Raw genomic sequence first — 26,785 nt, 5'->3', positions numbered from 1 at the left:
GGAATGTTTTCCATTCTAGGCTTAAACCCAATTTTTCCTTCAAGGCCTGCATGAAATGATCCCCTCTAATTAAACTCTACCCTGATCCCTTTTCCCCTGCTCTCTCTAAACTTCCCATTTCCCATAAAGCTTTATTTCTCATGGCACCGAGCCTTCTATTATTATTTATTATTATTCATGCCCATTTCTTATACCCACCATTGGACTCTAAGATCCTTGAGGACATAATTTCTGGCTGTTTTGTAGTTCTGTGCACAGACCTCTGTACACAGGAGACTTCAGCCTATGTTTATTGAATGAAGAGGAATGAACGAATAGTCATTATGGAATGGACTGCAGTTTGATCACTTACTAATCAAGGGGCAAAACAGAACAAGCCTGTTCTGCTCTTTTTGATCATTTTGAAGATTTCCTCCTGGGAGGCCCTGCTTTTCAGGCTTAGTGAATCAGTCCTCTCTACCCGACCCTGTTGTCAGTAAAGGGAAGTCAAATGGCCTAATTCATGATCAAGGAAAGAGGCCCAGGCCTAGCTGGTGGCGTCAAGAGGTTCGTCCCCGATCTGCTTGTATGGCTGGATTCGGAGCCAAAAGGAGATTCAGAGACCCAGGCTGGTGTTTCCAAACTTTACCTTTTCATTGAGGACTCTTTCCCCTTGAAATCTTTCACCGGTCCCCCTGCCCCCGCCCTGCTGGGCCCACACACAGAAGAGCTTCTCAGGCTGTGTAGTTTGACAGTGACGGTCAGACCTTTGTTTCACAAGGGAGGATGCGTGAGCTCGGAGAGAAGTGACACGACTGGCTGGAGGTGGCAGTTAGGTGGTGGTTCTCAGAGCCAGGTCAGAACCCGGGGCTCCTGATGACGCTCTCTCCTGTCACCTTCCTCAGAGTCCCCTGAAACCAGGGGTCCACAGCCGGCAACGGGTCCACAGGGGACTTGGTCTACAGACCCATAGCCAGCAGCAACGACTGGCGCTGTTCTCTGCCTCGGTTGGAATAGAAGCCTATGGGGGGGACACCAGGAAATGCCGGCCCCGCAGCACCTAGTCTGACGGGAGCTGCAGCTCCTCCCCAGTTGCTTGAGGCTCGAGTTAGGATGCTGAGAGCGCTAATGCTTTTGTCTCCTGTAGCTGCTGACAGCTGCGTCTGCCCTATGATTCGCCCTTAATTATGTCATCGGGAAAGATCAAAACTGCAGGCCTGGTTCTACATAAAACACTCTTTCTATTTTCAAAACCCATGACCTTAATGCATTTTCTCTAATGAACTACGAGTTCATGAATGAGTACTCAACTCTCTAGGAACAATACAGAAGGAATTAAAATTATTTCTAAGTATTGCAGAACATGATAAACAAAGCAATTTAGCGGCCAGAGGAAGCTGGAGACGTTGTAAATGTGGGTCTTTACCCCCCACTGGGAGTTAATTTAATGTAAGCAATTGGGCTTTGCTGTGAGGCTGTGGGCAGCAGCCTTCATCTGTCAGCTCCTGGTGCTAACAGGGCTTGGGTGATCGAGTTCAATTAATGTTTAAACTATCTTGATTACCTTAAGTAGGCTCTATCCACAAGTATTTGTTGGAACAGGTCTGGTGACAAGGAAATGGAAGTTCTTAAAAAAAAAATCATTTTGAGCAAAGAAAGATTTGGAAATTATCATCAAAGCTGCTGGTTTTCTCTCTCTCCTCCCCCTCCCTTTCTACTCTTTTTCCCAGCAGATTTACAAAAACCACGCTCCAAAAAAAAAAACAAAAAAAAACCATGCTCCCAAATCTAACCAATCAAGGATGTTTGATAGTCTGAAAGGACATACCCAGTCACACTTGGAAATGTTAAGTAGAGCTACAATAATGAGACCCTAGTGACCTTCGAGAGTTAATTTTTAAACTGCCAAACTAGTGCTGGTCTGAAAAGAAACAGTTGTTCAATATTGTGTCCTTACTTAAGGACTAAGGGATATAGTATCATTTACCAAGTGTTTATTATATGCTGGCCATTGAGCTAAGCAATTTGCATGATATTTTGTTGTTTGTTTAGTCCTCACAGCAACCCTTTGAATTAGATTATTATCATCCCTGTTTTTTTTGGATGATGAAATACTAAAGCTTAGAGAAGTCAAGTAACCTGGCCAGGTCACGCAGCTGATAAGTAGTGAAGCCAGTCTCTTTACTGATATGAAAAGGATGGATAAACCATGGGCGTTCACCACACTAACCGCGGGTGACTTACTTAAGCAATGAGGTCCTAATGCCATTTTTAAAAGCTTTGTTACAAAGCTCACAAATCCTGTACCAGCCTCACTGAGTCTTAGTACCTCACCCCATTGTGGAGTAATAGCTTCCTGGAGCACCTGAAGAAATCCATTCTCTCCTACTTGAAGCCCCTGCACACATAACACAGCTGCCATCTTCATCTTCCCGAAACACAGCTTCCATCCTGCTATAACTCTACGCAAAAGCTTTCAGGTGTGTTCATTGCCCCAAGTCAAGACTCCTAAATGGCATCCAGGACCCTTCGAATCCAGCCTTAACCTCATCTCCCACTACTTTCCAACACACAGTCAAGATCCCCATGCCCATCCAGGTCATAACCACTCCTTAAACACGGATTACACTGTCCCACTGGGAAGTGGTGCTCCTCTCCCGACAGCTGCCATTTTCGTTTATTTATATCTCACTCTTTTTTTTTTTTAATTTATTATTTATTTATTATTTATTTTTAGCTGTGTTGGGTCTTCGTTTCTGTGCGAGGGCTTTCTCTAGTTGCGGCAAGTGGGGGCCACTCCTCATCGCGGTGCGCGGGCCTCTCACTATCGCGGCCTCTCTTGTTGCGGAGCACAGGCTCCAGACGCGCAGGCTCAGTAGTTGTGGCTCACGGGCCCAGTTGCTCCGTGACATGTGGGATCCTCCCAGACCAGGGCTCGAACCCGTGTCCCCTGCACAGGCAGGCAGATTCTCAACCACTGTGCCAACAGGGAAGCCCTATATCTCACTCTTTATGGTATTTTATTTTTTCAGTCTGGAATGAACTTCTTGGAGCCAGGAGCTGGATTTTATAATCTTTATATAAAATACAGAGCTTAACTATATAAACAACTCATACAACTCAATATCAAAAAAACAAACAACCTGATTAAAAAATGGGCAGAAGTCACGAAAAGGCATTTTTCCAAAGAAGATGTACAGATATGGCCAACAGGCACATGAAAAGATGCTCAACATCGCTAATCACCTCACACCTGTCAGAATGGCCATCATCAAAAAGTCTTCAAATAACAAATGATGGCGAGGATGTGGAGAAAAGGGAACCCTAGTATACCGTTGGTAGGAATGTAAATTGATACAGCCACTATAGAAAACAGTATGGAGGTTTTTCAAATAACTAAAAATAGAACTACCATATCATCCAGTAATTCCATTCCTGGGTATATATCCAAAGAAAACAAAAGCATTAATCTGAAAAGATACATGCACCTCAGTGTTCAAAGCCACATTATTTACCAAGATAGATTGCTTCCGTAGCTTGGCTAAGTGTCCATCAACAGATGAATAGATAAAGAAGATGTGGTATGTATACAATGGAATACTACTCAGCCATAAAAAAGAATGAAATTCTGCTGTTTGCAACAATGTAGATGGACCTGGAGGGTATTATGTTAAGTGAAATAAGTCAGACAGAAAAAGACAAATATTGTATGTTATCACTTACATGTGGAATCTAGAAAATAAAAACAAATAAACAAAACAGAAACAGATTCACAGATATAGAGATCAAACTAGTGGTTACCAGTGGGGAGAGGGAAGAGGAGAGGAGCAAAATGGGGTAGGAGATTAAGAGGTACAAACAACTATGTATAAAATAAATAAGCTACAAAGATATATTGCACAGGACAGGGGATATAGTCAATATTTTATAATAACTATAAATGAAGTATAATCTATAAAAATATTGAATCACTATGTGGTACATCTGAAACTAACATAATATTGTATATCAACTATACTTCAGTAAAAAAAAAAGCACAGAGCCTAGGCCAATGTCTTACACATAGTAATCTCTTACTTTAAAAGTTTCTGCAATAAACATGCAAATCAATGCTATTCAGGTAGGAGAAAACTTTACATGGAATGGAATTAAGGAGCCTTTAATAAGGGAGGAAGACTGGCAGAAAGGAATTTATAATCCTTTTATTCATTGCAGAAACATTCAGCAAAAACTATTATGTGCCAGATATTGTGCTTGGCCTTGAGAACACAAAGACTTAGATAAAGAGCCCCTGCCCCCATTGGTACAGTTATGATGAAAGGTGACATTTCTATAACAGAGATACAGGTGCTTTGAGAACACAAAGGAGAGAGGACTGAGGGAGTCAAGGAGGGCTCCCAGGAGGAGGCAAAGCCTATGCTGAGCCTGGAAAGAGGAATTAGGATGCCAGCTGAAGGGGTGTGAGAGTACAGGACGGACAACAACATGGAAGTGAGAGAGACACAGTATTTACAGGACGGCAATAAGTTCAGAGTAGTCAGAGCATTTAGCGCGTGTACAGGGTGAGAGGGATAAGCAGGGGCCTTATACGACTGCTTCCAAGTTCTCTGAGAACATGATAAAGACGGTGGTTTCAGATTTACCTCCCAATCTCGAAGGAGTGGAGGGTGCTTAATCCAGTGGGTAAACGAGTGGGGCTCTGTAGCCAGAGGACCCAAGTTAAAATCCTAGGTCTGCCATTTTCCAGCTGGGTGACTTTGGACTAGTTACCCAATCTCTCGGAGTCTAAGTTTCTTCTGTAAAATGAGAATCACGATCACTATCCTTAGCACTGTGACCTTTAAATGACTTAGAGCACTACCTGGCACCCAGGAAAGCTCAAAAAAAATTTTAAGCTACTATTATTACTGCTGTAAAGGTCTAATATTAGACGAAAAGAAAGGACAGGACAGTATTTTCTCAGCTCCATTTATATTGGGGAAAACACATAGGATCTAAGATCCAGAAACTTCCTTTGCATAGATTCTAGAACCACATTAACCTGGATTCCAAGTTTAGAAGGGCAATTTGGGGCAAGCTAAGTAACCTCCTGGTGTCTCAGTTTCCTCATCTGTAAAACACGGATAATAATAGTAGCTGCTTCAAAGAGTTGTTGAGGATCAAATGAGTTAATGCATGGAAAACACTCAGAACCACACGTCACACAAAGTGGTAATAAGAATAAATACCTACATAGCATTTACTATGTGCCAGGCACCGTTCTAAATGTTCTTCACTTAACTATATTATTCTTGGGACTTCCGTGGTGGCACAGTGGTTAAGAATCTGCCTGCCAGTGCAGGGGACACAGGTTCAATCCCTGGTCTGGGCAGATCCCACATGCCGCGGAGCAACTAAGCCTGTGAACCACAACTACTGAGCCTGTGCTCTAGAGCCCACGAGCTACAACTACTGAGCCTGCACGCCACAACTACTGAAGCCCGTGCACCTAGAGCCTGTGTACCACAACGATGAGTAGCCCTTGCTCGCCACAACTAGAGAAATCCCACGCGTAGCAACGAAGATGCAACGCGGACATAAATAAATAAATAAATAGAGGCATAATTCTGTTTTAAAAAAAACAAACTATATTATTCTTTATTTGCACTAAGCTAGCACCTGAAGGTAAGGGTTCCAAAACCTTTTCCCTCAATCTATGTAAAAAGAGAACAATAATTTCTGCCTTTGGTTGCTTATGCAAGAAGTAGGCTAATCAAGGTAAGAAATATTTATGCCCTTGGGAAGAGAGGTGTCATAGAAAGCGGGGGGGTGGGTCTGGTTGTCATCACGCCTGGAGTCGTCATTCTGGAAGCCCAGGCTTACTGGGAGGCCACTTACCGTCAGGGGCAGTGGTGTTTTCAGAATTCTCTCTGCCCTGCTCAGCTTGGTTGACAACTGTACTTCCACTCTTTGTCCTTCGAAGAACACTCAAGGCTCGGTTTATTTTTTTAAAAGATCTGCTTCTGATGGTGGATCGCTCAAAGGGCCGTGCTGAGGACAAGAGAGAAGGGAGGGAGAGTAGCTACACATTCATAGAAGTCCTCTTTTATGGACATGGCTGGTAAGACACGCACAACACAATGTGAACGGTGATTACTTCTAGGTGGTGGGATGATAGAATTTGCTTATCTGTATATTCTCAGTTTTCTACAATGCAATATGGATGGTTTATTTAAAATCTGCTTGGTTTTTTTCCTGGGCTGGATGGAATATAACAGCACTTTTCTCGAGCCACCTGGATGGGAAGGTAGGGACACCGAGGGAGTGATGAATCACTAGGTCTAACTTCAACCCCTTTCACCAGGTCAGATTACACACATTTCTAATGATCTCAGGTCCTCGAGGTTTCATTTCACTCTGGAGAACTGGATGTTGGGTTGCTGCCAAAACTACCAGAACGTTTTTCTCTTGAAAAAATGTTTCTATAACTTTCCACAGAGGGCAATCCCAAGGCCAAGGAACCCATTCCCGGACAACCACCCCTTTGACTCACCCCTTGTTCGGTTGCTCCGGCCAGAGTCCAGGGGGCTGTTTGGCTGACCGTCCTCTGCTGTGGACACGTAGGCAGGGTTGTCTAGGCCAGGCTCGTCTGTCATTAAGGAGATGGCGGCAGCTGCAGAAACCTCTGGGGAGAGTGCTGTTGCTGTGAGGCTGGCACAGCTGTCTGGACAGCCATCCTGAGAGTGCCTCTTCCTGTCTTTGGTGAGGCCATAGTGGGAGGCACCTTTGCAGCTGCAACAAAACCAGCAGGAGGTCAAGACGGCTTTGCACATTGTTCAACCAGGCCTCTTCGAGTACACGTGCTTGCTACCCTTGGAAATTGACTTGCTCACCCCTGGTTCCTCTTCCTTTTCACATGGACGTGAGTCAACATACACTTGCCAACCAAATGAATGAATGACTTGAAAGAACAATTTTTAAAAGATGTCTACAGCATTCTGTTAAAGCACTCTCTACACTGGCCCCTGGAATGCAAATTACGAGAGCTGTCATGGGGTCTACAAGATTAGGGCTTGAGGCTGGCAGTCTTCAACTATTTGGATGTGGTAGTTCCTTCTTGCTGGTGTTTATTTTGACCATGAAAGTCCTTAGTCACCCTCTCAGTCCCTTCTTTCGGGTTTAGTTCCCAAACCACTGACCATAAATGCAAAGCTCCTCCCAGATTCCAAATTTAACTGTCCATGGAAACAGAAATGCCCTCACTACAAAGCCACAGGAGTTGGTTCAGCTTCACATTCTCTAGAGGCAGGCTTGCTGGTTTCCAGTCTCCACCTCTGGGCTGGTCTCAGAGTGGCCAGGACCAGGGGCTGGGGGCTCCCATGTGCTAAAAGTTTTCACGTCTTTTAACGTTGGGAAGGTAGAACAACATTCATGGTCTTTAAAAAACAGGTCTATATCCATTCCCCATGCATGTTAAACAGCAAGCCTAAGGGCCAGGACACCGAGGTTTGAGCCGATCTAGGTCCATATTTTGCTATGGATGCACTTCCATTGTCACTGGGCAAGTCGCCTCAGCTCTTAGGTCAGGTTTTGATCAGCAAATGGTGAGGATTTAACTCTCTCATTCACTGTGGTGAGGAAGTGCCGCAGACAGCCAAACCAGCTCCCCAGTGGTTATGAAGGCAAAAATCAAATGGGCGAGTCCCTTTAAGAAGTGGCCATTTGCGTATAATGGATGTTAATTTATAAATTATTTTTACCAACTCATTACAGAAAACCTTATATGGTTGAGCTATTTTAAATAATGCTTTGAGAGCCTATTTGGAGTGATGCTTATGAATGGAATCAAACAGCAGTCTGCAGTTGATATGCACATGATTTATATGGCCTACAGAACCAGATCTATGGTTTTTGTCTGGATGGGAATCCTTGCTCTGAAATTTACATAGCTGGGTGATCTGGGACAATTTTGTTAACCTGGTTAAATTTTCTAATCTGCACATACATCTTGGGTTGCTGTAAGGTCTGGTTGACATTAAGTCTTGTCAAGAGTTTAGTTCTATATATCTTGCCAGATATATAGGAAATTCTCAACAGATTGTAGCTACTTCCATAATTCAACCATTCTAAGATGCCTGTTTTGTCACATTTTAACTTCTCTGAGATTAGGATGCGTGGGTGGTTGATGGGGTCCCACAGCTCCAGTTGCCAAGCTGCAGTCATGACACAAATGCCACTGTCCAAGGAAACATGGTCACAGGTGTCCATCTCGTCCCTTCCATTGAGTTGCCTCCACTCTTGGTACTATGCCATTGAGTTTAATTGCTCTTCAATGTCTTAGAAAAGATTACATTATGATTAAGCATTGCAATGAAAAGTTACTGTATATATGGAAAGTCTCAAAAACGGAGCAGTGGCATGTAAATTTGATATTGGTGGTAAATATTTGTCGTTAGAAGGAGGGCAGCAATTTCTGATTTTCTTGCAAAGAGACAAGCAAATGCTTTATTTGCTTAGCAAGAAAGATACCCCCAAGGAAATGAAAAGTGATGTCACACTTTGTTACTGAGATCACCCAAAAGGACAGGCCTAGTTCATGCCAAACAGTACAACTAGAGGGCAGGAAAGGTCACCATATTTATCTGAATGGATTTCAAAGTCTGATCTGACCAACCCATGCATTGCAGGGATATCTTTAAAGGTGTTTTGGAATGATTTAACCAGTGGCAGTTTTAAAATTTTCTTGTTAGGGGACTTCCCTGGTGGTACAGTGGATGAGACTCCATGCTCCCAATGCAGGGGGCCCGGGTTTGATCCCTGGTCAGGGAACTAGATCCCACATGCATGCAGCAACTAAGAGTTTGCATGTCGCAACTAAGGAGCCCTGGAGCCACAACTAAGGAGCCCGCGAGCCACAACTGAGACCCGGCGCAACCAAACAAATAAGTTAAAAAAAAAAAAAAGAAATAAAAACTTTTTTTCTTGTTGGTACATAAAATATGATGCTTCTTATAATCAATGATGATGATTTGATGAAATGTGGTTTTAATATTAGTAGAAAAGGACTCTGATTATACAACCCTACATCCTTATCTTATAGAAGATGAAACAGGCCCCCGGTTTCTAATGCTAGTTTTTCCCTCACTGAAAGAGTACAAGCTCCCTGCTTGAATTGGTGAGGTTTTACTGTTCTGATTAGCTACTTTGGCTTTGAATTGTTCTGCTTAAAAATAGCAAAGTGGTTGATATGAGAAACTCAAAAATTGGAAGAAACATTGTGTGATGGAAAAAATAAGAGCCAGAGTGCATTTGAGCAGCTCCAAAGTCATAAACATACGAGTGGAACACTTCTCTGTAAGCCAGCAGTATCGGGTTAACAACGCCTGGTTAGGAAGTTCCTAGGCTATTTCGTTGTACTGGAAACAGTATTTCTTTTCTTGGGGCAGCAATGCCCCTGACCATGTGCCCTGCCAGAGCAGGAAATGAATTTTCCAATTGGACAAATGGCTGGCAAAGGCACAAGCCAGGGCTTTCTGAGGGGACATAGCATATCCCAGTGGAAAAAAAGTAGCATCTTATTCTGCTGCCACATCTGTGAGAAGGGTTAAGGTATTTAAACATCTCTGAATCCCAAGACTATGCCATTAAGAAGCCATTTCTGTTTCAAATCCTTGGGGTTCCAAAGACACAGTTTAGTCCAGGAAAGGAAAACCTCATAAAATGACTTAGAAGCCTCCCCTCTGGCCTCGTATCCCAGACATCCTTACAGTATCTGGGGATGGTAGATTTAAACATTCAGACTCATAAACCTTGTATAAAAATGGTTCTGCTAAAGAGGCTCATACTTGTGCAATGTTGCTTGTTTCAGCTTCTTGGCTTAGCTTGAATCTGAGGCACATGGTGATCTATGAAGGTAGCAGCTTGTACTTACTAATTATCTCTTTTGTGTTGACTAATCCTGGGGCCTCTTGATTTACAGGCACAAGTGAGGGGAGGAGGGGGAAAGAGCTGATTAGCCTTGGCCAGTACAGGAACATATGCTGAACCCTGGGCTGTGTTCAAAGCAAGCAGGATTTATTCTCCCTTTAGTTATCCCTGAGCACTAAGTACTCTCAGGTGGTGATGGGTGACGGCCATGAACTTGAAGGATGCACACAAGGAACATGGAAAACCATTTTTCAACCACTTTGGATATGCCAACTGTTCAAAGCAACTCTGACGACCAGTTTTGTTAATAACAGAGTTGAGATCCTGAGCTCCTATATCAAAGTGAGTAGAGGCAAATCTGTCTTAATATAAGAATGCTGACACTGGGTGGGTGTGCCATGGAATTTTTGCCTTTTTTGCAAGGGTAGGTAGAGGGGGGGAGGGGGGGAAGTAAGAAGAGAAAATGACCCTCCTTGCAAAAATTCCTGAGTCTATGAGTTCACTACTAATGGGGGTTGACCTGAAGCAGGATGGACCCCCGGCATACTTCACAGAGGCTCTAAGGGGCTCAGAGCTCAGCCAACTGGGTGGCACAAGCTAGTTTGCAGGGGAGGGCTCCTTTCGTTTCTTTTCTTTTTTTTTTTTTTAAAGATATTTTGATGTGGACCTTTTTTTTTTTTTTTTTAAGTCTATTGAATTTGTTACAATATTGCTTCTGTTTTATGTTTTGGTTCTTTGGCGCCAAGGCATGTGGGATCTTAGCTCCCGGACCAGGGATCGAACCCACACCCCCTGCATTGGAAGGTGAAGTCTTAACCACTGGACCACCATGGAAGTCCCGGGGAGGGCTCCTTTCTGATGACAGAATAAAAGTGTTCCACAACAAATTGAGCCTCAGTATACTCATTATAACAGTCTGGGAAACTACACAACCTCCCCTTGAGCCTTCTAACTTCCTTTGCATTCTTTCTTTCTCAGTTCACTTCTGAATTAGGTAAACATTGAGTCTGCTCTCATACAGAGATCATTAATTGCCCAGTCTGCTCTTACTTGAAACCAGGGCTTGCAAATTCATACGCTAATCAGGCCAGGTGGGGTACTGTGGTGAGCAGTGCTGTTCCATTTCAAGGGTGCAGCAACCTCTACAGACCTTCACTGAGTGTTGCCTCAAGAAGACCAGCCCAAGAGCCATTAATCAAGAAATGAAAGTTATCCAGATTGGAAAGGAAAAGTGAAACTGTCACTCTTTGCAATGACATGATATTATATATAGAAACCTTCAAAGACCCCACCAAAAAAACTGTTAGAATAAATGAATTCAGTAAAGCTGCAGGATACAAAATCAATACATGAATATTTGTTGCATTTCGATACACTAACAAAGAACTGTCAGAAAGAGAAATTGAGAAAATAATCCCGTGTACAACTGCATGAAAAATACCTAGGGATACATTTGACCAAGGAAGTGAAAGATCTGTACACTGAAAACTATAAGACATTGATGAAAGAAACTGAAGATGACAAATAAATGGGAAAATATTGTGTGCTCATGGACTGGAAAATATTGTTAAAATGTCCATACTACCCAAAGCAATCTGCAGATTCAATGCAAACCCTATCAAAATTCCAACGGCATTTTTCATAGAAATAGAACAAACAATCCTAACATTTGTAGGGAACCACAAAAGACCCCAAATAGACAAAGCAATCTTAAGAAAGAAGAACAAAGCTGGATGTATCACACTCCTTGATTTAAATCTATATTACAAAACTATAGTAATCAAAATAGTATGGTACTGGCAAAAAGCCAGATGTAGATAGATGGAACAGAGTACAGAAATACACCCACACATATATGGTTAATTAGTTTATGACAAAGGAGTCAAGAATATACAATGGGGAAAGGACAGTCTCTTCAGTAAATGGTGTTGGGAAAACTGGACAGCCACATGCAAAAGAATGAAACTGGACCCCTATCTTATACCATACACAAAAGTTAACTCAAATAGATTAAAGACTTCAATGTATGACCTGAAACCATAAAATTCCTAAAAGAAAAACAGATGGTAAGCTCCTTGATATTGGTCTTAGAGACGATTTTTTGAATCTGACACCAAAAGCAAAAAAAGCAAAAATAAACAAACTAAAAAGCTTCTGCACCGCAAAGAAACCATCAACAAAACGAAAAGGCAACTACTGAATGGGAAAAAATATGTGCAAATCATATCTAATAAGAAGTTAATATCCAAAATATATAAAGAACCCACACAGCTCAATAGCAAAAAAATAATATGAATAAAAAAAAGGGAATATCTGAATCGACATTTTTCCACAGAAGACACACAGATGGCCAATAGGTACACGAAAAGATGCTCAACATCACTGTCTAATCAGGGAAACGCAAATCAAAACCACTATGAGATATCACCTCACACCTGTTAGAATGGCTATTATCAAAGAGACAAGAGGTTACAAGTGTTGGTGAGGATGTGGAGAAAAGGTGAGGATATTCCTACTGCTGGTAGGAACATAAACTGGTGCAGCCACTATGGAAAATGATATGGAAGTTCCTCAAAAAATTAAAAATAGAACTGCCATATGATCCATCATTTTCACTTGGTATTTATCTGAAGAAACTGAAAATGCTAACTGGAAAAGATATATGCACCCCCATGTTCACTGCAGTATTACTTACAATAGTCAAGGCATGGAAACAACCTAAGTGTCCTCTGATGGCTAAATAATGAAAACGTGGTGTGTATATATATATATATATATATATATATACCACAGAATATTACTCAGCCATGAAAAAGAATGAAACCTTGCCACTTGCAACAACATGGATGGACCTTAAAGGTCCTGCATCACCCGCTGCAGGAAGAGGTGACCACTGTCAGAGAGCTGCAGGCTCTCCTTCGTGTCCTCAGACAAGGCACCTGGGAGACGGGCCATCGGGACCCTCAAGGAACCACAGTGCTCTGGCTCAGAGAAAGTCTGTGTCAGGGTGCTGGTGACCCTGGGGGCTGAGGGTGGGCCTCGGTCATGCGTGCCTGGCTCCCAACTCCATCTCCAGGGCCTCCACCCTGGCCCTCCTGACACCATGCCTCCAGGGCTTTGCAACACACCCTAGCCCATCTCCCTGCTCCCAATCTTTCCCCTCCTCCCCACCATCCAATCCATCCTAACCACAAACATACCAACACAATTTCTTTTTGCTCAAAAACTTCCCATGGAAATATTTCCCAGTGCTTACCGGGTCAAGTCCCAACTCCCCAGGCTGACAGCCCAGGCCATCCCTGAGCCGTATTGATCATGGCCTCACCACAGGGTCTGGCAACACAGAAGGGGGCTGGGAAGAGCTAACATCTATTGGTCTACTGTGTACTGTGCATTATGCTTCACATACGTGGTCTTCTTAAACCCTCCCAGTGGTCCCAGCTGTCAAGTCAATTAAACCACCTCCACTTTGCAGATGAGGGTGTGGAAACTTGGATAAGGCTTTCTTCCCTTCTACCAATCAGAGTGGAGCTGGGATTTGAATCCAGGCTGTGAGGCCATGCTTTCTCCCCTCCCATGGCCTGGCCTCCAGCCCAGAGCACCCCCTGCACTCCAGACCCCTGCATCAAACTGCTCATGCCACATCTTCACTCCCATGTCCAACAGGCATCTCAAACCTCACACATCCAAACACCCCAACCTTCCCTGCCAAACCAGCTCTTCCCACCTCTTCCCCGTTTTACCTTACATCCTTCTTGTTGTTCAAACCAAAAAACCCGGAGTCAGCCCCGATTCCTTTCTTTTTCTTGACACTCCAACGATAGTCAAGCAAGATCTATCCAGAATCTAACTCCTTCTCATCACTTCCACCGCCACGGCCCTAGTCCAAGCCACCATCATCAAAGCCTGGGTTATTGCAATGGCCTCCTGAGAGGTCTTCCTGCTTCTACACTCTCTGCCCTGCCCCATCTATTCTCAACACAGCAGCGGTGTGATCCTTTTAAAATGGCTCTCCATGTTACTAAAACACAATGTCCTCACAATGGCCCACAAGGCCCTGTATTCTCTGTCCCTGTTACTTGTCCCCTCATCTCCATCCCCCGCTCATCTGGCCTCCTGCTGGTCCTCACACTTGCCCAGCACGCTCCTGCTTCAGGCGCCTTGCATTCTGCTGTCTCTCCACGGCCCCCTCCACCCCTCTCTGCAACACTTGCTCCAGATTCCTGTCTGGTCTGCTCTCACATCTCCATCAGGTCCGTGATTAAAGTCCACCTTCCCTGAGTACCCTTTTTAAAACAGCAGCTTTTTCCCTGGCACGTCTTAACCCTACTTATTTTTCCTTGCTCCTCCTCCCTGCTCATTTTTTCTCTATAGAGTACAAACTCCAAATGGGGCACGGGTGGGGGGAGTCTAGTTCCATAATTAAGCCAATAGAACCAAACTTTGAAAACTTTATCCCTTTAGGACCAAGAGGGCTTCATCATATTAGTGCTTGGGAAAGAGCAAGCTCATGGATTCCCATGTCCCTCCTGGCTGACGGTCAAGACACACCAGCCCTGCCTCAGCTGCCCAGTCAACTCTGGGCACGTCTTGCTCCGCGGGGCTGGAGGGGGCTGGAGGGAAGGGACAAAGTCTTGCTCACCTGGTGCCTTTCAGAGGGTCCACATACCATATGGATTTCCTAGGGCAGGCACTCAGCAAACATTTATTGAATTGAGCTGAAGTCCCCTTTTGGGTGTTCTATTGAAAGTACCAAACTGGGAATTGATGATTCACCCACACAGTCCTGCTAACACATAATTGTGGTTGGTTGTGATACCCATGCCAGGCTCCCTTTTTCCCTCAGCAAGCTCGTGATTTCCCTGCACTCCGACTTGAGATGAGAAAAGTGAGAGGAAAGAGGGAAAAGTGAGACTTTTTAAAAATTCTTCTTTTTCACATACTTCCCTGATGACTTTAATAGGATTTTATTGGGTCTGGGTTGTAAAACTATTATGTATATAGGAGGAATAAATAGTTGCCATATACCTTCTTTTGATGGATTATGCTGCTACAACAGGATGGGTGATTTCGAAATACTTTTTTTTTCATTCAATGAGCACATAAGGAGGACCTCCTGAGAAAGAGGGCACAGTGATGTGCAACAAGCTCAGGCTTTCAAGTTTAAAACATCTGGGTGTGAATCCTAGGTCTGCCACTACCAGTTGGCGGCTTTGGACAAATTTCATGATTCCTCTGAGCCTCATTTCCCAGATGTAAAATGGGCACAATGTTTATTTACAGTGAGATTTAAAGATTCACGCCAAGTCCCTAACAGTACCTGGAATATAGTAGCAACTCAATAAGCAGTAATCAACATAATTATTGTATATCAAGCATAATGTTAGACACTATGGATGCAAAGAAACATACTATACAGTGTATGCATGCGAGGAGACTGACATGAAAACAGAAAACTGCCATGCCACATTATCAGAGAGAGATGGAGGTATGAGCCAAGTGTTGGGAGAGCTCAGAGAAAGCGGCCACTCACTCTGCTTGGGGTAACCAAGGAAGGCTTCCCAGAAGAGGTGACATCTGAGCTGCGTCTAGGAAAATGAGTGACATTGGTCTGACAGACTAGGTGTAAATGCCACATTTAAAGACCCGAAGGATGCAAGTGCACGGTAGATGCCAGGATTATTGAATTCGATGCAGACTTTATCCCAAGGGACATTGATGGAGAAAGTACAGAGCTGAAGTGAGACCAAAGAGGAGGACAGATGCTGGGGGTGGTGCTGGAGGCCGCCTGACTACCCGTCTGTTGCCGCTTCTGGGGTTCAGCAGGGCTAAAGCCATGCCCGTGGGCACAGGAGACAAGTGGGCATTGAGAAGTCGGATGCCAACATGGGAGAGAGTAGGGGAGAGCAGGAGGGACGAAGGGGACAACAGAAAGCTCAAAGTCACCTCCTCAAGGAGGCTCCGTGACTGTCGTTTAACATGGATTGTCTCTCCCTCCAGCGCCCACTTTCACTTCCCAGCACTTAACGTCTTTGGAAATGATTCTGTGTGTTTACTTACTTCTCTTTTAAATCACTGTCTCCTCCCAAAAGTAAAAGTCCAACGTGTCTTGCTCATCACTATATCCTCGACACTGCACACAGCGCTCACAGGCACGGGGTCAGCCGTGTGTCAGAGCAGCCTGAGAGATTCTGGGAACAGCTGTGTTTCTTTCTTTTTTTTTTTTTTGTGTGTGTGTGGTTTTTTTTTTGTGTTTCTTTCTTGCTCCCTTTATTAGATGCTTTCTGTTTATGCTTTTAATTGTGCTCGCCTAGATACGTTTTATTCCCTTTGATAGATTTTATTGAGGTATAATTGACCTGTAACATTATATTAGTTTGAGGTGTACAACATAATGATTCGATATTTTTATGTATTGTAAAATAATCGCCACAGTTAAGTCTAGTTAACATTCACGGTTAAATTTTTTTCCCTTGTGAAGAAAACTTTTAAGATCTACTCTCTTAGCAACTTTCAAATATGCTGTGCAGATTATTAACTGTAGTCTCCATGCTGTATAATACATCCCCATGACTTACTGTGTAACTGGAAGTTTGTACCTTTGGGCCCCCTTCACCCCTGCCTCTGGTAACCAATCTATTCTCTGTATCTGTGATTTTTTTTTTTTTAAGATTCCACATATAAGAGAGATCATACAGTACTTGTCTTTCTCTGACTTATTTTACTTAGCATAATGCCCTACGCTATGTTTTTTCTAGCTCCTTTTATTAGATGCTTTCTGTTTATACTTTTAATCATGCCGACACAGATATGTTTTCATTGTTGCAGGCTGTCTTGATTCTTTTTTTTGGAGGAAGACAGGCTATGTTTTTTAAATACGTGATAATATTTCATGACTTTTTAAATGCAAAACACTAGAAATCTTTATTATGTTTAAGATAAAAATAAACGCACCAGTCATCTTCTTCCAAAACAGATGCATTTGAGTTCTCCAAGCCCACACTCCAGCAGGACCCACCCTTGCTAACTAAGTCCTGATCACTTTACTTGGAAAAGACTCAACACTAACACAACTTCTAATAATACGACCGCCCTGGTTTTCAGGCAGCCAGGTCCTAAGTACCAGAACTCTTTGGGGAATTTTCTGAGTTCAGATTGGATAATTCCATTCTATATTTCACTCACTATACCTGCAGCTTCTTAACTAATCTCTCTTTAGTTCTAAGGATATTAAGTAAAGTAATTCTTCCTTGTTTGGATTACTTTTTCTCCTCTAGATTAAAATTCATGTACCCTGGGATCGAATTATACATGGCCACTCATGAAGTTACCAGAAGCCATACATTAAAAAAAAGTCATTAGCACTTTTGTGTACTCATGGGTGAAGCAAACATCGGTTAGGAAGTAAAAGGGTCATCAGCTGGGCAAGGCCACCATCCGGGAGTCAGCTTAAACCCTGAGTATGAACTTGAGTGAAAGGCCCTCACCCTGCAGAACTGAGGGACTTCTTACATCACCACCAACTGTGCTCTCCTTCCTCTCATTAGCCCCTTTCTTCTGCCTCCAAACCATGGGGAAAACATCCCCAGAAATTCCAACCGCCCCTGCCTCACTTGTTAATGAATCCCAGAAAGGGAAATTTAAAACAAACTGGAAAGCGACGTGGAAATGCAGGCCAAGATTTGGGCAGCTGGAACCCCAGTCCTTTGGGCCTGGTGAGATGGGGTGAGGGGCGGGGTGCTCTTACGGTGGAATCAGCTCCACAAACAGATGGTCCGATGACAACTAAGCCAGCACATGTGACTCAGTTTACCAAACATGCCGATGTGTTCCTGTGGGATTGATGACCCGGTGCTGTACAGGCATGAGAAACAGCTGGCCTGTCTCTGCACAGTGTCTATTTTTATTTTGGGAGAGGCAGGGAAAAGCGGATACTCTTTTACCTAATGTTAGCAGCTCTCCTTTATTTTCTTCTGTTAGTTTGCAGAGGTAGGTCTGTCAGACAACCCATGGCTTCATCTTTTTATCCTTCAAATCTCAACTCACATATTAATAACAACTTATAATTATAGCCAGCACTTTTTGTACACTTACTATGGACCAGGCACTATTCTATGTGCTTTATGCATATTAATTCATTCAGTCCTCACATCATCCCAATGAGGACGATCCCTATCGCCACTTTGCTCATAAGCAATTAAGGCACAGAGAGGTTAAGTAACTTTCCCAAGGTCACACAGCTGGTAAGTGGAGGGGCTGGGATTTGAAGCCAAAGCAGACAGGCTTTTGGTTGAGGTGTGTACCTCGGGACTGTACCCTGGTGGCTGACGATCTGGAAGCGACTGCAATGTAGCAGGCAGGAAAAAAGGCAAGGAACATGAGAAGGTTCTTTATAACCACATACTCTTCACTACAGCTATCGTTCACTGCCAGCTACTGAGTGGCTGCTATGCGAAATACAAACAGCATGAGCTGGCAAGTGTGGCCTGTTCTAATCAAGTCGGCATCTTCAGGCCTGCAGCTGACAGGCATGAGCCGTGAGCTTTGAGCTGCTTGTGCCTTTGCTTCTGCCCTGTCAACAGGGCCATTTGTCAGCAGAGCACACTTGGTGGGCCGGTGGTGGAGGGAGGCAGCTGCACGGTCCCCACGTGCCCTGGGGTCTGCTGTCTCCCTGCCGTTCTTCCTCTCCAAGCACAACCTAATTACCTGAGAAGAGGTGCGGCTCCAAGCATCCTAAGAGGCAACTGCTTAAAACGATCTCCACCCGGTGGGTGCCTAACTTCTTGTGATTTACTTATTCCTCCTCTAGAGGGAGCTCTTTAGTCCAGGCATTCAGATACTCAAATACACAGCACTTGTGGTGGAAAACAATTTATCAGGGGAAAAGAGGCCGACGTATCTGTCCCATGCCAGCTAGGAGTGCATCACCTCCTGTCCTATTAATAACAAGTCATAATAGTAATCACCTGAGCTGTTACTTATTCCATGTTTGGTCTTTATCACCAGGCATAGTAGCTGGGCTTATGCTATGAAACACTGCCCCAGCTGGCTTATATTATCCCCATTTTACAGGGGGGGGGGAAACGAGGCTCAGAGAGGTTAAGTAATTTATCCAAGATGACACAGCACTAAGGCAAAGGAGCTGAAAATTAAACATAGCTCTGTCTGGGATTTTGTTGCTGATTTAAACCGTGTGTAACTATCAAGTTATCTTGGTCCTTAACATGGGTCAGGCGGTTTTAAGCACTTTCCCCTCTGTTCATTCAACCCTTACAACCACCTAATGAGGTAGACGTAATTATCATGCCCACTTTGCAGATGTGGAAACGTAATACAAGGGTTCACTTGCCCAGGGTCACACAGCACCTAGGGTGATTGGCCGCCCCAGCTTGCCTTTGACTGGGTTCCTGAGATGTAGGACTTTCAGTTTTAAACCCAGGCCAGTCCCAGGCAAACCAGGATGAGCTGGCCACCTTATAAGGGGCAGAAACAGAGTTCAAAGTCAGAGTCATGACTCCAAGGCACATGCTCTTCACCATGTACTCTGTGACATTTTTTCCCTTTTATTTGGCCCAAAGTTTTAATAGAAACAAATGAGTGAGGTGGGAGCTTCTGTGGTTTCAGGTGCCTCCCGGTGTGTGCTCAGATGACACCCTCTTAGCAGGGCCTCCAAAAGGCCACCCCCCAAACCGCTGCTTCAGCTCAGCCTCACAGCAGACCTGGCAGGCCAAACACTCACAATTCCAGGGCTTTCCAGCAACTAGAAGAATCGACTCCACTGTTTAATTAGGAAGACCCACGCTGATAGGCAGGAGTGCCTGATAAATACCAGTGCTCCTCCCTGGGGTGATGCCTAAGAATTCCAGAGCCCAAACCAGATGCGAAGTTGACAGTGGTTAATGAGGGATGGCCGAGGGGTCAGGCACAGTCCGCTTGCCTCACAGAGACGTCACAATAGTTACCCACTCTGTGAGTCTCCAGCATCTTTGGGGTCATGGAGTTGTTCTCCTGGATGTTTTGGGGGAGGGATAGCAGACAATTCCCATACCATAGATGATTGGAGTTTTCCGTCAACTGTCCATGGATGAGAGAGAGAGAGAGAGAGAGAGAGAGAGAGAGAGAGAGAGAGAGAGAGGGAGGGAGAGAGAGAGGGAGAGGGAGAGGGAGAGGGAGAGGGAGAGGGAGAGGGAGAGGGAGAGGGAGAGGGAGAGGGAGAGGGAGAGGGAGAGGGAGAGGGAGAGGGAGAGGGAGAGGGAGAGGGAGAGAGAGAGGCACGGCGGGGCGGGGGGAGGTTGTCTTCTTTTCCGCTAACATTTCGGTTCATGCAATTCTTGGTTCCATTCAGAATTATCATCTTTACTTTTAAAACACTTAGAAATGACCAAAGTCCAGCTTCTCGTTTTTGGGAAACTGGGCTAAGGATCAATTGTGTTTTCTATTTCAGGATTGAGTAGGAAATGTTTTTCGGGGAATGGGAAAGGGTGGATTTCACGGTGGTGAGGGTTTCTAAATATCGGAACTGACCGCCCAGTGAGGTTTTCCGACCAACTCTGAAAGCAGCCTAGGTTTCCAGCCGCCTGGGATGAGTCTTTGAGGGCCTCAAATTTCTGTGAAGTCTGCACAACCCTGGGGGCTGTTCAAAGGTGACAGCTTGGCCTGGGGATGGGGGAGGGGTGGGAGAAGGTAGCAGGGCATTCGAGTGGAAATCATTTCCAGATGACATTTTAAAGCGTTTCCTTCTTTCCTCAAAGCGCCCTCCATTCCAGCCCTTAGGATAACTACGAAACGCTCCAGTTTTTCCAAGCGCTTTTTGGGCTGGGTGTCCGGAACCCTCCTGGGTGCATTTTACACGACTCTCAGGTACTGAGAAAGTGGGTTCCTCCTCGCTCTGTGTTTGAGAATACGTCATGTGAAGATATTGGGCTCTTTTGTGCCAAATCTTTTTGCATGAAACAAAACTCCTATTTTTCCAGCTAGCTTCTATTTGCTAAATGAGCTGCTTCTCCCTTGCGGTATACTGAAAGGAAACAACCTGACTTCTGTGAAGCATATTTCATTTCCCCAAAATTGTGTTATGCAAATGGCGGAGGGAGCAGATGCAGGAAATCCTGTCTCTCTTATTGACTTATTGGATAATAGAACACCTCTTTCTCCCTCTGTCTTGCCAGGCCTACTTTTCTGCTACGGCTCTGCCCGATTTCTTTGGTGTGGCACAGTCACTGCACTCGACAAGGCTTCTGCAGTGGAGCACATCTGCAAACTGTCCCTCCTCATACGCAATGACCTCCACCACGGGCCTCTCACCTGCATCTGTTTGAACGTGGGCCACTCCAACTCATTTTATCCAATGATAAATCTAATCTCACATCTAATTTCTCCGTTGACGCTTCATAGTAATCTCTCTGTTCTCTGAACTCATTCCTTCCTTCCACAAATACCCGAGTGGCTTCCAAACGTAAGCCCCAAGGCTAGGTGCTCCTAAGACTCTGTCCTCTAGTAGTTAGTGATCTAGCACAGAAACAAGACAGGCAGGTGAACACACATGGTCTGAACCACACCTGCTTAACCCCAGGACTCAGTGTTTCATTACATGTTGACGGACACTGGTTACATCTCTTTGACTAGATTGCAAACCCCCTGAGACCATGTCTCCTGTATCCTCCACCATGCATACACAGTTGAGGGCATGATAGATATTCATGAAATACTTCTTAGTTTTATTAGAATCAAATAGAAATAGTCCCTTTTTTAAATTTCAAAAGCAATAGAGTTTCAGAGAAGAAATTTTTGAAAATATAGAAAAGAAAAAACCCATAATTCTACCCCCAAAGAAAATTCTTGCTAGTCTGTTAGTATTTATTCTTCCAATCTCTTTTTAATACATAGACACACATATACATGTTTATGCTTGTGTTTCTTCCATAACTGGACCAAGTGAAATGCACATTCTTAAGGCATTTGATATTAGTAAATAAATCTATTATCAGTGTATGGACACGCTTGTTCCCCTATCCAGTGGTTCTTAACCTTATGAAAAGAATCACCTGGGAAGACTTTTTAAAAATCCAGCCTATCAGGTACTTTAGACGAATTAAATGAGAATCTCTGCGTGGGTCTACCATACGTCAGTGTTTTGTAAAGGTCCCCAGCTGATGTCAATGTGTAGCCTACATTTCTCACTGTTGATGTCTGAGTGACCAGGTGTCCCGGCTTCTAGGGTACTACTGAGTTATTTCCCTCACTCCTCCCAGAAGGCTGTGCTGGGAACCATCTGAGGAGATAATGTCTGGGGTAGTGGGAAGTGGGTGTGCAGCTCCCTCAGGGAAAGAGGTGGGGGGGAATAGGGCTTCTTTCCCTGCTATGGCATCATCTGGACTTGCAAAAGGGAAGGATTATGTCTCACTGCCATTTACTCCACTGGAGAGCATCTACTTAACCCTGACCTTCCACAGTGCACGGGCTGGGCGGGGGGCATGGGAGTGGGTAGAGGGTGGTGGTTACAACGTGCTGCACAAACCAGTGTTTCATCTAAAATGCAACTAGTTGAATTCTTACAGTTTTCTTTGCATGATATAGTTAAGATATAATCAGGCAAACAACCCATCAAGAGATGGCCAGCATAATCACAGCATATTCCCAAAACTTACATATAGCTCAAAGGGTAAATCGAAAGTCCACCTCAATAAACACAGTGATGGATTTTTATGGCTTAAAATAAGCCACGTTAAAGTTTTCCCTATCAGGTTAAAAGGTTAAAACCTTTTAATAGAACATATTGGGTTCTCTTTCAGCTCTAACTTCTATAAGCCTAAAATAATAAATCCTTATTGGGAGCTATGCTGAGTGCTTGATATATGGTAGGCTCTCAGTGAACACTTGTTAAGTGATGATGCAGGAATATTTTAATAATTAGATTCCTGATTCCAACAACCTATGTAAAAATGTCACTCTGTTCCTGGTTTGATAGCCTCATTTAAAATTGAAATAACTTTAACAATACTCCTAAATTTTCCATCATCCCATTTATTTCCACACACTCTTTAAAAAATCTTCCCAGGTGATTCTACGGTTCACCCAAGGTTAACAGCCACTGGATAGGGGAAGAGGCATGTTAATACACTGATAGTAGGGTTCTTTCCACACCCCCTCTCCCACTCTCTTCACTTTCTCTTTCATACACACACACACACACACACATACACACACACACACAGCTTATAAGATCCTTGAAGTGGGTAAATGTCTCAAGGTACAATTTACCAACCATGTGTTCTTAATGATTTCCAATAAGCAGAGTTTAGGGTTTGCATCCTGTTAAACATTCTGTCTGTACCATGACCCTTCAACACTTCAGTATTTGGTTTCGACCATTATTACCCTGACTGAATCCTAAATGTAGCAATAGCCCTGACTTTCTATCACTTGTGAGCTCAGAAGTTGCCTTTTTGGTTTCAATCCATTTCATTCATTTTCGTTTTATTTCTCTAGGAATTCAACAATCCCTAGGGAAGGGATAGCAAAGAAAGAGAAAAGAAAAAACATAAGGGAAACCTAAATTTTGGCCGCTTGCCAACCATCTAATTTATCACTCAACCTGTTCACGACTAAAATCTATCATCGGAGAACTGCACTGAAATCAATGGGGGTCAAACAGTTTAATCTGTCCAATTATTCCACAGGGAGTAAACAGAGTTCCCAGATTTATTAGGACAACGTGGACTTCCAAGTTGTTCAATCCAGCTTTTACCCATCTGCCAACACTGGGAGCTGGAAATAGGGAAGTAAAGTCACAGAGTATTATATAAAACCACAGGGACTCATGTCTTTATAGGATGGAATTTGGTGCCAACATCCTTTGGATCTGAACTAGATATTTTAAACTTTTATTAAGATGTTAGGCATTTCATCTGTTATGAGTTGTTTATTATCATATAAAAATTGCACAGACCTCCAAGTAGATTAAGTAACAGGACCCTCCAGAAATCTTCCAAGGAAAGATCAACCTAGGCATGGGTTTATGTTCCTGACTAAGGATAAGTAAAGGATTGTTATAGACAAAGAATATTATATTTTGATCACTGAAAATGAGTATCTCGAATAAAGAGCCAGGAAGATGGTGGAAAAGTAAGACGCGGAGATCACCTTCCTCCCCACAGATACATCAGAAATATATCTACATGTGGAACAACTCCTACAGAACACCTACTGAACGCTGGCGGAAGACCTCAAACCTCCCAAAAGGCAAGAAACTCCCCACGTACCTGCGTAGGGCAAAAGAAAAAAGAAAAAACAGAGACAAAAGAATAGGGATGGGACCTGCACCAGTGGGAGGGAGCTGTGAAGGAGGAAAGGTTTCCACACATTAGGAAGCCCCTTCGCGGGCGGAGACTGCGAGTGGCAGAGGTGGGGAGCTTCGGAACCACAGAGGAGAGCGCAGCAACAGGGGTGCGGAGGGCAAAGCGGAGAGACTCCCGCACAGAGGCTCGGTGCTGACCAGCACTCACCAGCCCGAGAGGCTTGTCTGCTCACCCGCTGGGGTGGGCGGGGGCTGGGAGCTGAGGCTCGGGCTTTGGTCGGATCGCAGGGAGAGGACTGGGGTTGGCTGCGTGAACACAGCCTGAAGGGGCTAGCACGCCACAGCTAGCCGGGAGGGAGTCCGGGAAAAAGTCTGCAGCTGCCGAAAAGGCAAGAGACTTTTTCTTGCCTCTTTGTTTCGTGGCACGTGAGGAGAGGGGATTCAGAGCACTGCCTAAACGAGCTCCAGAGACAGGCGCGAGCCGCGGCTATCAGCGCGGACCACAGAGACGGGCATGAAACGCTAAGGCTGCTGCTGCCGCCTCCAAGAAGCCTGTGTGTGAGCACAGGTCACTCTCCACACCGCCCCTCCCGGGAGCCTGTGCAGCCCGCCACTGCCAGGGTCCCGTGATCCGGGGACAACGTCCCTGGGAGAACGCGCACGGCGTGCCTCAGGCTGGTGCAACGTCACGCCAGCCTCTGCCTCCACAGGCTTGCCCCGCCTCCGTGCCCCTCCCCCCCCACCCCCCCCACCCCCGGCCTGAGTGAGCCAGAGCCCCCGAAGCAGCTGCTACTTTAACCCTGTCCTGTGTGAGCGAAGAATAGACGCCCTCAGGCGACCTACACACAGAGGCGGGGCCAAATCCAAAGCTGAACCCTGGGAGCTGTACGAACAAAGAAGAGAAAGGGAAATCTCTCCCAGCAGCCTCAGGAGCAGCGGATTATATCTCCACAATCAACCTGATGTACCCTGCATCTGTGGAATACCTGAATAGACAACAAATCATCCCAAATTGAGGAGGTGGACTTTGGGAGCAAGATATATTATTCTTTCCCCTTTTCCTCTTTTTGTGAGTGTGTATGTGTATGCATCTGTGTGAGATTTTGTCTGTATAGCTTTGCTTTCACCATTTGTCCTAGGGTTCTGTCTGTCCGTTTTTTTTCTTTTACTTAAAAATTTTTTTTCTTATTAAAATAAAAAAATAAAAAATAATTATTAACTTTATTTTATTTTATCTTACTTTATTTTATTTTATCCTCTTTCTTTCTTTTTTTCTATTTTTTCTCCCTTTTATTCTGAGCCGTGTGGATGAAAGGCTCTTGGTGCTCCAGCCAGGCATCAGGGCTGTGCCACTGAGGAGGGAGAGCCAACTTCAGGACACTGGTCCACAAGAGACCTCCCAGCTCCAAGTAATACCAAACGACGAAAATCTCCCAGAGATCTCCATCTCAACACCAAGACCCAGCTTCACTCAACGACCAGCAAGCTATACTGCTGGACACCCTATGCCAAACAACTAGCAAGACAGGAACACAGCCCCATCCATTAGCAGAGAGGCTGCCTAAAATCATAATAAGGCCACAGACACCCAAAACACACCACCAGATGTGGACCTGCCCACCAGAAAGACAAGATCCAGCCTCATCCACCAGAACACAGGCACTAGTCCCCTCCACCAGGAAGCCTACACAACCCACTGAACCAACCTTAGCCACTGGGGACAGACACCAAAAACAATGGGAACTACGAACCTGCAGCCTGAGAAAAGGAGACCCCAAACAAAATAAGATAAGCAAAATGAGAAAAAAGAAATACACACAGCAGATGAAGGAGCAAGGTAAAAACCCACCAGACTTAACAAATGAAGAGGAAATAGGCAGTCTACCTGAAAAAGAATTCAGAATAATGATAGTAAACATGATCCAAAATCTTGGAAATAGAATAGAGGAAATGCAAGAAACATTTAACAAGGACCCAGAAGAACTAAAGAGGAAACAAGCAATGATGAACAACACGATAAATGAAATTTAAAATACTCTAGAAGGGATCAATAGCAGAATAACTGAGGCAGAAGAACGGATAAGTGACCTGGAAAATAAAAGAGTGGAAATAACTACTGCAGAGCAGAATAAAGAAAAAAGAATGAAAAGAACTGAGGACAGTCTCAGAGACCTCTGGGACAACAGTAAACGCACCAACATTCGAATTATAGGGGTCCCAAGAAGAAGAGAAAAAGAAAGGGACTGAGAAAATATTTGAAGAGATTATAGTTGAAAACTTCCCTAATATGGGAAAGGAAATAGTTAATCAAGTCCAGGAAGCACAAAGAGTCCCATACAGGATAAATCCAAGGAGAAACATGCCAAGACATATACTAATCAAACTATCAAAAATTAAATACAAAGGAAAAATATTAGCTTTTCATCGGGCTAATGGCGGACTCTGGGAGGCCTCACGCCAAGGAGTACTTCCCAGAAGTTCTGCTGCCAGTGTCTTTGTCCTCACAGTGAGACAGAGCCAGCCCCCACCTCTTCAGGAGACCCTCCAACACTAGCAGGTCTACTAAAGAAAAAGCTTGAGCAGAAGCAAGAAAAACTAATCCTG

General features: G+C 44.2%; 1 protein-coding gene across 7 annotated transcripts in view; it reads right to left on the bottom strand.

The window, feature by feature from the left end:
- The window catches only part of LNX1 (ligand of numb-protein X 1), a 220,182-nt gene that overhangs the window by 41,569 nt on the left and 151,828 nt on the right, over window positions 1-26,785 (bottom strand). For all 7 annotated transcript variants that reach the window (XM_082390558.1, XM_082390554.1, XM_082390553.1 and 4 more), the window contains 2 exons: window positions 6,512-6,750; window positions 5,857-6,009 (listed from right to left, as the gene is read on the bottom strand). In XM_082390558.1, the coding sequence (XP_082246684.1) occupies window positions 5,857-6,009; window positions 6,512-6,750 (392 nt within the window). The remainder of the gene's footprint in view (window positions 1-5,856; window positions 6,010-6,511; window positions 6,751-26,785) is intronic.

Source organism: Balaenoptera borealis, assembly GCF_965194805.1.
Source record: "Balaenoptera borealis genome assembly, chromosome: 4".
NCBI classification, from domain to species: Eukaryota; Metazoa; Chordata; class Mammalia; order Artiodactyla; family Balaenopteridae; genus Balaenoptera; species Balaenoptera borealis.
This window is presented reverse-complemented; position numbering and strand designations above follow the sequence as displayed.